Source organism: Psittacula echo (assembly GCF_963264785.1).
Source record: "Psittacula echo genome assembly, chromosome: 1".
Lineage (NCBI taxonomy): Eukaryota > Metazoa > Chordata > Aves > Psittaciformes > Psittacidae > Psittacula > Psittacula echo.
Window position 1 is genome coordinate 160,304,569 of NC_137735.1, and position 11,557 is coordinate 160,316,125.

At 42.5% G+C, this 11,557-nt stretch overlaps 1 protein-coding gene across 1 annotated transcript in view; it reads left to right on the forward strand.

The window, feature by feature from the left end:
- ST7 (suppression of tumorigenicity 7) overlaps nt 1-4,820 on the forward strand; it is a gene marked incomplete at its 3' end in the record, with an annotated part of 152,601 nt that extends 147,781 nt beyond the window's left edge. Inside the window, exon 15 of the mRNA XM_080633970.1 lies at nt 4,725-4,820. Coding sequence (XP_080490096.1) covers nt 4,725-4,820 — 96 coding nt within the window. The remainder of the gene's footprint in view (nt 1-4,724) is intronic.
- Nucleotides 4,821-11,557: the final 6,737 nt, after the last annotated feature.

An 11,557-nucleotide genomic window follows, 5' to 3' on the forward strand; every position in this document is an offset into this window, starting at 1 on the left:
AAAAGATACCACATCTGTCAGCAAAAAGCGCTGAAGTGTACCTGAAATATTATTACTTTCTCTTGTTTCTTGAGTGTATACGTAGGTGTTTTGTGGACAGTAAGTGTAACTCAGGCATATGATCTTAAACTTCTTTCTAAAGCTTTTTCTGTGTTTTTTTCCTGAAGACATCAGAATCAGAATTACCAGGTTGGAAGGGACCTTCAAGATCATCGAGTCCAACCCATGCCCTACACCTCGACTAAACCATCAAAATGCATGACCCTTGTTAGAGGGCTCTTTCAATGTACTGTGCAATTCTCTCATACTGTCATAGTTAATGGTCCCAAATCTGTCCCTGTTAGCCTTGCTCATGTGCTTGTCAGCAATGATATATATCATTATATATATATATCATTATATATATCATATCCTAAACAAAGAATATATCTCAAGCTGGCAGCATGATGAGAATTTGTACTTGGTGCTCTTGCTACAGGTAGTGAGCAACTGGAATTTGATAAAATCAGTAGCATGTTTTCATGGGCTTAACTCACCTGGCTTTGGTTGCTGAGTGCAGTCAAACAGAGATATCCCTGCTGGTGCATTAGTAATTGTCTCTGTGTGATTTGGAGCTTGCACATTCCAAAGCCATTTGGGGAGCAGAGGCAGACCAGGAAGATCTGCTTCCCTGATGTGTAAGTGCAGTTGCCATTGATGTTAATTACAACAGATACCTCAGGATTCTGTGTGTGGCTGTTAAGTTCTGCAAATTGAAGAAGGTGAAGCTCCTAGTTAGTAAAATAAGTGCAGACAAATTTAATTGAAATGTGGGCTGCTTTATGTGCATAGAGTTGGCAAGGTTACTCTAGATCTCTGAACCTGTATGGATGCAGTTAGCATGTCAGTTAACACATATTGTGACTTGTTTGAGCTGTATCTTAATCCCCATAAACAACTATATGGAGCAGCTGAGTTTCTTTTGTACACAGGCAGGGCAGGATTTAAGCCTGTGACATTCATTTAGTAGCTCATAGAGCAACTTTGCTTCAGAAGGCTCATTTTGTTGTCTTCTCTGGGAAAAGTAGCCCAGGTGTATGAGATTGAAGAAAATTGTGGCAGACATCTCTTTGAGATGCAGCTGTATCAGAACAAAACAGAAGAGGTTGGCCAGTCCCTTTCAGTTTTAGGGAAGATCATTTCATAAATAACTAGTTTCATAAATAGCTAAAAAATGAATGTGCTGACAGTTACTGTGGTTATGTACATTGGATTACCTATGCTGGTATGGTTGGTAGTCATTGTGATGTGGTAGATTACATTGTGAAACTGTACACATATGCTTCAATTTTAGTAGGTCAAAATTATTCCTTCTTTTATGCCTGCCAATCCCAAAAGCACTGCACAGATGTAATATCGCCGTCATGGCCCAGGGCTGTGTTACTGCAAGTTGATACTCACTATATTCCACAAAACCTGAGTGGGTTAGCATGATTAGGAATCGGGCACTGGCTTTGACCTGACCTCCCGGTGGCACCTTCTTGCCCCTTTTCCATAGCCCATTAACCCAGACACTGCGTTCTTCAAGGCAGAAAAAGCCCTTGAGTGCTGAGGACCTCCTCCACATGAGAGACTGCCAAATGTGGCCTGTGCCACTGGGACAGACAGTCCCTTCGGGCCCTGTGTTCCTCTGCTGGATGCAGCAGTCAAAAGCATTTGAAGTCAACGGTCATGTCTAAAAGTGTAGTGCCTAGTTAAATTTTTTAAACAAGTGAAACTTCAGTAATTTTTCTCTGATTTGATTCCTTTGTTTGCCTAAGATCACTGACATGCTCTGTTTCAGTATTTCACATATGGTAAATGAGACCTCGGTTCAGAAAGAGGGTTTACCCAGGGAGATATTTCATCTGCTTGGATCTCTACAGGCACTGAGGCAGGGAACATATAGATCCAATCTGAGCAATAAATAGTTCCTCTATTCAAACACCAACCAACATGGTGGCAAAAGGAAGGGAAAAAAAACCCATATCATGCAGCCTGGCTGCTGCCATGTGGCAAACAAGCTGCCCATGCTATCTGAGGACAGGAGCACCAGGAGCTTTCCAAGCCCCAGATTGCCCCAGCACAGATGTTGTTTACAGGGGCTTGTAGAATTGAGTAGGTGCCATTCTGAACCTCTTGCTGTCAGCAGAGATTTTACTTGGACTTCAGTGAAGCCAGGCTTCAGTATCCATGAATTTAAGTCTATTTTGTACACCAGCTCATTTTCCAAGTTGAGAAAAACTTGGCTTGTTTTAAGCCACAGATACTTTGCTGAGTTTGTTACAGGATAGAGTCAACTATTTCAGCAACAAAATCCCTATGAATTGCAATAAAACTTACTGTCAAGCAGATTACTCTTGTTTCATTGATTTAACTAGTGTGTAATTTGCACTGGTTACAAAGCTGAGTTTTATCCAAGTAGATGTGATGGTGCAAGCTTACCACATAGATCAAGTGCTACTCAAAGAGTAGAAAATATCCTCTAGTGAGCTTTTTGCATTTGGCAAAATTAAAGTGACTTATTTATTTAAACTGTTCACAGCTTAACCAGAGGGAATGCTTCTACTTAGGCTAAGCCACTTGTAATAGTAATGACAAACTTTGAGATTAGGTAAGTCAGTGTTAATATTAATTCCACTGCAATTCATGTTACACAGCTTGACCTTTGGCACTACAACTGAAATACTCTTGTTCAGCTTCAGTTACAAGATTTTTCTTCAACCTGTGCTTAAGACAAAACCTCATTACCAGGGATGGTGTTACCTGGTTTTCCTCTGATGCACAAGTTGTCCATCGTGTAGTGTCTGTATTCTATGCAAACATGTCCGAGAGGTAAAAAGAATTTGAATGCTTAATATTGCCTTTAAAATGCATACGCATTGTCAACATCATACATTTTTACAGTTAAACTCTGCAGAGAGCCCATTTCAGTGAACAGTGAAACTGTTTGCAGATGTTTTCTTGCTTCATACCTTGAAATGGTTATAATCCCTGGCTGTCGGATATTGCAGGTTTGAAACATTTTAAATACATTTGCCATATATAGCTGTGTTTAAGCAGCACGAAGACCTGTAACAATTCCTGAATTTTTCATACTTTAGGTACTTCGGAGCCTAAGTTAGAGACCAAGGACATATCTGTATGAAGTAATAAAATACTGTTTGTTCTGTGGCTCCAAAGGCAAGTGACACATTTCAGTTCACATTTGCACCTCTAACTTATTTTCCCTTCTGAGGCAGGGTGGCCATGTCCTTGCTGGCTGCTGAGAACTGGCCCTGCCCTGTGCTATCCCTAAACTCTGATGGGCTTTGTTGAAGAGAGACTAACTGGCATGGGCCAGAGCTGTGTCAGGAGCTGTGCTAGCAGTTCTGGAGTGTGCGGTGCAGGCCGGCAGCCCTCACTGTGTGACACTCCTCCTTGCTTCACAGCAGAAGACAAAAACCAACCACCTCAGCTCCCTCTGGAGCTGGGGGCAGAGAGGAAAGAGACCATTTCAAAGGGCAATTCTGGTCCTGGGATGGGTATAGTTACTCTCTGGAAGTGCTTAGTTCTCTTCAGTGACTACAGGGGAACCAGACCCCCATGTCTGTGTCATTCATGTGTGTAAAGATAACATGGAACAAATTCAGACTGTGAAAAGGGATGCAAGGGATTTAAAGTCTGATGCTCCCTTTTGTCAGGAGAGAGAGTTCTTCTGGGCAAAAAGAGAACACATCTAGCACCAGATTTGCTTTAGTAGACCTACCAAGCAGAGTTTATATGCCCATTGGTGCAGTAAGCAGAGTTTACATGTTTTGTGCTGACTGCAGAGCAGTAACTGAACACAAACCTCTTGCAGCTTCTTTGCCAATTAGTTCCAAAGAGAATTGTTTATTTTTAGCAAAGTTGCATTAGCCTAAATGCTTAGAAGCCACAGTGTTCACAGTCTCAAGGTGGCTGACTTTGTATGTTACTGTGCTCTCTTGTACATGTATAGGGCCTCAGCATAGCTGTATGTAACACATACAGTTAAACTGCAGTTAATGTAAAGCACAGTTAATATGTATTTCCCAAAATTTTGGAAGTGCTTCGAGTACCTGAGTTCTGAGATGTGTGGCTGGCAGTGTTTTTTTCCTGTGATAAAATGGTTTCTATTCACTTGGGTTTTGTCACATATGCCTATCCTAACAATATATTGAAACCTCTTTCACCATTGCCAACTGTGTTGTGTTACAGAGGGGGGATGTTAAAATAAATTCCAGTTATAGATGCTGTGGTGTATATAGCAGATCTGTACGTAACACTGAACCATTTTAAACCTGAATCTAAGGACACACTTTCTGTCTCTGAGAGGTGGTCTGGCAGACTCTGCCACTATGAAAATGCCTCTCTTTTCCCTTCAGTAGGTTTTGGTTTGAGCTTTTAGTGGCTTCGGTATGAGCTTGACTGTAGGATATGAGACGTGTGAAAACTTTTTTAGTTCATCACTTTGATCTTCATAAAAATGGGGCTCTTGCTGTCTTTGCTGCAAAATCCAGAGATCTGTATATGTGCAAGGCTCAGAATTTGGCAGGACGTCTTTCTATGTGCATTGCATAATTTTTATCACGCTGCAGGAGTTTACAGAATAACACAGCAAGGGTTTCTCGTCTTACTGGACAGCTCTCTCTTGAGGTGTACTGTCTCCTGGATTTTGATCTGAATGTTATCTGATTTCTTTGCAGTTCCTCAGCACCCTCTTTGCCCCTCTAAATTTTGTGATGGAAAAAGTAGAAAGTATCCTTCCCTCCAGCCTGTGGCACCAGCTGACGAGGATCTGAGGGAGCACGTCTGCTGACTGACTGCCGTGACATCTTCTGTGCCAACGTTTTGTTGACCACAAGAAAGCATGATAAAAAAGGGAAGCAGTTCTAAGACTTAAAAACCCTTCATGGATTGTCTGTTCTCATATAAAATCTGTTTTGTTGTACAAAATACATTGATGTTAGGTTCTATTATATTTTGCCTTCGGAAAAGAAAAACTTAAAAATAAACTTTTGTGTATTGCAGCACTGCTGTCTGTTGGCATCTTCTTCAAAGCTCAGATTGTACTTACTGTTCTTAAAAAAACGTGTGGTGTATCTGCTTCACCACAGCTAAAGCTTGGCTTTCCATTCAGTTAATGAAAAAACGCTAATAACTTTACAATTAAGCAATGCTATCACTGCCTTTTCTTACAGAGTTCAGCCAGGGTGAAGCCCTCACTGCTACAGACAGTCTAGACGAAGCTTCTAGACAGTTAAAAGCTGTCTAGAAGCTTAAAGCAGCCTTGGGCTCCCCAGGCAGTTTGGATGGCACACTGGGCTTCTGACTCCCATCTCTGCACAGAGGTCAGTTTGAATTTTCAGAAAGTCCACATACTTCACAGATTTTCCTCACACCACTGTTACTTCAGGTACCTCCAGAAGCTCCATACGTTGCTCTCTGTCTACAGAACAAAGCGTAAGCAATGGCAGAGAACTGGAAACAAATCTACTTCTTGTGAGTGATCATTGCATTCGTGCTGTTACGTATTTATTGCTGAGTTTCTATTGCATTACTAGTATTTTTCAAGTACGAAAAAGCAAGTGCATCTTCCTGTACAGATTAAACATCAGCATTATAAACTGTTGGCTTGAGACCAGAAGCTCATTAGCAAAGTTAATGTTAGTTCATGCACAATTCATAGAGAGGTTGGTGGTTCGTCATTAGTGCCTACCTCAGGAAATCTTATCCTTGTGCTGTGGGAGGTTTAGAGTAAGTATTCATTTATAACTTACCCACTGGAGATGGAAACTTCCCACAGACACTTCTGCTAATGCACAAGGCCAGCTCTGAGGTTAAGAATTTGATCTGGAAGTTGAGGCAAGTAGTTCTGCCTGGCACGAATTGAAAGTGCACCTTACAGATGCCGCAAAGGTTTTTTTCCACTCCTCCCCCAGATAAGGAAGCATAAACCCAATGCAGTGGATCAAAAGCGCTGCTTCAACTTTGCCAGGCCAACCTCGCTGTTCTAAATATGCTGACCAGCTTCAGGGACTGTGATCACCAGGAGGTAAGTTTGGTTTTCAGTACGGAAATGGGTGAGCAAAGACAAAACTCCCATTATGGAGTTGGTATAAACAGAAAGTGTTTCTTCACAACCAGGAGGTGCATTACATTATTTTTTGCCCTCTTGATCACAGATTTACTACTCTACATAGGAAAAAGATTTTTGTCCAAGTGAGCAATAGTAGTGCATTAAAGCGTGACTGCTATGCTGTGAGGAAACAAGGCAGCCCCACACCAGGAGAAACTGGTCATGAGGGAGTACATAGAAGCTCAAAGAGCCCTGTGGCCGAATGTTAAAACCAGTGCGCTATGTCACTGTTGAGGCTTTCCATAAAGGTTTTTCATCTCTGGCCATTATTCCTGCAAAACAAATCACTGTTATGTTGAAATTAGTACAGCTCACATTTAATGTGGGATGTGGTATGAGATTAGAGTAAGTGGATTGCTAGTGAACAGTACATGGGAAGTGTGGAATAGGCTGATATTGGTGTTCTTGGTCTTCAATCTGAATTGGTAGAACAAGCACAGAGAACACCTATACAGGAGGTACTCCTGTGTGTCTCCAGCTGTAGAACCAGGGATAATCATATCCATTGGTTTGCCTCACAAAAGTGCCTTCAGAATTAAGGTTATTGAGAATCATATCAGGTCTTTTTATCCTGTGCTGCTTTGTGTTGCTTATTTCCAGCCGCTTAAAAACCTTTCCAAGTTCATTTATATATACCACCTACATTTAAAAGAAGAAATTGCTGTGATTAACAGTCCTAATACGTAAATGTGTTTGCATTGTCAGTGTTTTACTAGCTATATACAGATGTCCATGTTTGTCAGCAATTTAAGGTAGCAGTTTGGCCTTCTGTTAGAAGAACAGAAAATGCAAGTTACAATTGTGTGGAAATTACGATTTGTAATAATCTGATAAAAAGGAATGCTGACCTCCTGGAAGAATTAGATGTCTTCATTGAACTATGGGAAACTTTCAGGAACTCAAAAATAGAATGGTTAGGGTTGGGAAGGACCTTAAGATCATCAAGTTGCAACCCCCCTGCCCTGGGCAGGGATGCTTCACTCTAGACCTGTGTTGCCCAAGGCTCTGTCCAACCTGGCCTTGAACACCACCAGGGATGGAGGGTTTATCACTTCTTTGGCAACCTGTTACAGTGCCTCACCAACCTCACAGTGAAGAACTTCTTATATCTAACCTCAATTTCCCTTGTTTAAGTAAGTTCAAACCCATTACCCCTTGTCTTATCACTACAGTACTGATGAAGTGTTCCTCTCCAGCATTCTTGTTGGCCCCATTTAGATACTGGAAGGCTGCTATGTGGTCTCGACGCAGCCTTTTCTTCTCCAGGCTAAACAGTTCCAGTACTTTTATGCAATCCTATTTCTGCTATTTCCAGTATCCATCACCCTTATCCACAGTAATGAGCCATGGATTTAATCTAGAAAATACCTTTTTAGCTCTAATTATAATTCTAGGAATCTTGGAGACTAGAAAAGTCAGACAGAAGGATTTTCTTTTTCATCAAGCAGTTTGTTGCCTTAGGCTTTTCTGCCCCTGACATGTTTCCTTTGAAGTTCAGCATAGCTTAGATCAAAAGGCAAACATAGCCCATGATTATAATGAGGGAGAGCCTCTGGCTTAGTGTGGGGATGAGCCTTCTGGAAATGAGGAATAGATAATAACACATCCGAATCTTCAGTTTGCAAATTGGAGGGGGGATAGGGAGGGAAGGAGGCAAAGAAGGTTTTTCAACTCCAAGTATCAACAGTTCCTGATTTTTCTCTAAAGACAGCCTAATACTATTTCGTATACACACTATCTCTTTACATTGTAGCCTGCATGGAACAAAAGAAGAGAGACCCCCAGGAGTATCAAGTAAACCAAGCTGGCACCTTCTGGCCTCCGACCACATGGATTTACAGCTGCTCCAAGGCAAGAGCCACACCGGGAGAGGTGAGTGCTATACCTAGGAGAAGGCTGTTTGCTGTTATTTGCTGTGAACAGAGGGCTTGAAGACCTCAGCAGCTGTAGTTAAGGCAGGTGTGCAAGGTAACCCGGGCTCCACGTGCCACCCAGCTACCTGCAGGGCTTCTGCCTGTTCCCACCACTGAGGGAACAGAGAGGCACCCAGAACCACCAAGGGAAAGCAGTCATACACAGGTTTGTGTACGTTTGCTTCTTTCTCACAAGAGATAGAATCATAGAATAGTTAGGGTTGGAAAGGACCTTAAGATCATCTAGTTCCAACCCCCCTGCCATGGGCAGGGACACCTCACACTAAACCATGTCACCCAAGGCCTCATCCAACCTGGCCTTGAACACTGCCAGGGATGGAGCATTCACAACTTCCCTGGGCAACCCATTCCAGTGCCTCACCACCCTCACAGTAAAGAACTTCCTCCTCATATCCAACCTAAACTTCCCCTGTTTAAGTTTTAACCCATTACCCCTTGTCCTGTCACTACAGTCCCTGATGAATAGTCCATCCCCAGCATCCTTATAGCCTCCCTTCAGATACTGGAAGGCTGCTCTGAGGTCTCCACGCTCTCTTCTCCAGGCTGAACAGCCCCAACTTTCTCAGCCTGTCTCCATACGGGAGGTGCTCCAGCCCCTGATCATCCTCGTGGCCCTCCTCTGGACTTGTTCCAACAGTTCCATGTCCTTTTTATGTTGAGGACACCAGAACTGCACACAATGCTCCAAGTGAGGTCTCACGAGAGCAGAGTAGAGGGGCAGGATCACCTCCTTCGACCTGCTGGTCACGCTCCTCTTGATGCAGCCCAGGATACGGTTGCTTTCTGGGCTGCGAGCGCACACTGAAGCCGGCTCATGTTAATTTTCTCATCGACCAACACCCCCAAGTCCTTCTCCACAGGGCTGCTCTGAATCTCTTCTCTAGATCTTGCATTATAAAGTCACATTCCTTTAATCGATCAGGCAAATGAGCTGTTGTACAAAACACCCACAAAACCGTGTTTATGTTTACAGCCCATGAACTACTGCTGGTTTTCAGGTAATAATACAAGTGTGTCTGTGTTGTTTGAAGTGGCAGGAAAAACCTGTAGGCTCTTACGTGTGACCACTAAACCACCTCTGCCATTCAGAAGTGGCCAGCCCCTGCACATGGAAGCTGTAGCCCTTCCTAACTGTGCAAGACAAAATCAATGGAGATATTGAGCTATTTTTTAACTAGCAAAAGCGCTCTCTTCAGCCCCAGATCTTCACTAATCCCCAGTAAAAGATTAATTTCCCCATTGCCACCATACGCCAAGACTCAGAAGAGGCTGGGCATGAAGCCTGCAGGCAGGGACCACCAGCTGCTTGCTCAATGTAGGTGTGATTTGGGCATCCAGGCTGGATGCTCTTCAGCTGCTGTGCCAGTACCAGAAATGCAGTGTTTTGTTTCTAATTCACATCTGCAGAGAAGGTTGCATGCAATGGGAGGTCAGGGTGAGGTGCACAAATTGGGTTTAGATAGTTTTGAAGGAAACGAAGAAGCAGCACGACAGTCTCTCGAGCTACAATACACACATGCCCTAACATACACCCCCATTCCTAAAAGTCATTCCCCATTTTCCATGCAGTAAAAGAAAACTCCGTTTGTCCTAAAACAGCTCAACAGGCTTTTTAAGGGAAAGTTTGTTAAGAAAGAAAATAGTGGGGAGGGAGCAATCCCAGAAGCTTGGCAGGCTGTCGGCGTTGCAGAGCACTGCTGGATTCTGATTTCATGCAGCAAATTAAAGGGAACTCCATCAAGAAAATTGGACTGCATATTTAAAACAAAAATAATCCTACAGCCTTTTGCCCCAGCTAGTGATATGCTGACACTGAAGTGTCTACCTAGGGACAGCTGCTTCCTCTTCACGACTAAATACGTGAGTAAATTTATTCCATAAAATAATACACAGGATTATTTCATTTGCATTGCCTGAGTTCTGTTTCTTTGTGGGTTTTTTCCCCCTTTTTTCCTTTATTTAGTTAGGAAGGTCGAGGAGGTACCTTTCCTAGCAATATTTACATCTCCGAGCATCTTTTCCCACTGAGAAATAGCAAAAGTTCTCCGAGTACTTTTCTTGATGGAAGAAGCAGCAGGAATGCTGTAAGAAGTCTACCTTGAGCTCTTTAAAAAACAGATAAATAAATAAATACAGAAAGAAAAAAGCAATCAGATAATTGGGCAGCTCAACAGTTACACATCTGTTGTGCTGCAAAATGTCCTGGTTTTGCTCTGGTGAAAGGAACTTGGTGGAGGCATTGCACTGCAGCTTATGAATATGGCACTTGTGTAAAATACAGCATTCAGCCTGCTGTGTGCACCGTTGGAGGGCTTGCTGCCAAATGGGGCAGGGGGCTGGTCAGGAAGGACACCAAAAAGGCCAAAGGACCCAACGCCACCATCTGCCTGGTCTAGCTGGAAAGAGCAGCTTTAAGGAACCTCAGGCCCCTGAGATGAGGAGCAAGAAGATGCACTTGGGGGAGGACAAGGACCATGCTGGGGAACAGAAGTTCCACCTTTAATACAATGACCACAAAACATTTTACCTGAGACTGCAGAATTGAGGTGGGTTTGTTTGCTGGTGTCTTAACCAAGTGATGGAGTTAAGAAGCGCTCTGATTTCATTACCTTTTACTCAACTGCCTGGAACAAGTTCCTTTTTTTCCCAGAATATTAAAAATTTTCAGCTTTATTACGTGGGAATTTATAGACTACTCAAAGGGTCCCTGGATCTCTCAAAAAAACCTGCCACAAAAAATATATATATATATATAAAAATTGTTATACTGCTTTTAAGTTCTTTAAGGCTTAAGTGTGATATTGCTCAGGCTGCGAACTACATGTGGATTTAATTTCATAATGAAATGCTAATAAAAAGCCTCCTTGGAGCTCACCTTTAAATACAACTAGGTATGAAATTTTCCTCATCCAGAGCCAGAATTGCCAGCAATAGTGAGGCCAACAGTATAACCACTGAAAAAATGTGTACACATATATACACCTGCACTGTATGTGTGTGTACTGTGCACACTGTACACGCTGATAGGGCTATTCCCACCAGGAGTTGCTTTATACTGTGATTATTCTTACTTCTAGCCATGATCATCGCATTAATGCCATATACAGTAACTGAAACATCATCTTATCGTCCAAATAAATACCTTTCTAGATCCCCCTAATCTTTTAATGCCAGCTGTGCCTTCTGGAGATGACTTACCCATTTTAATGATACAAACATTTTCCAAAGCCTTCCAGATGTAAATGACTGCTCCCTCAAGCCCGTGAATGCAAAATCCCATTCTTTTTAAATATTCCTTTTAAAAAACCAGCATAACCAGAGTGCTCACATTATTGCCATGGTATGCTACTTGTATATGATTTTTTCATGCACTGTTTGTACCTGTTAGGGTTCCTCGAATCTTTTTCATTTTCATACAGAAGTTTTACCTGCATCTACAGTATGTTCTATCACCCATTCAACCTCC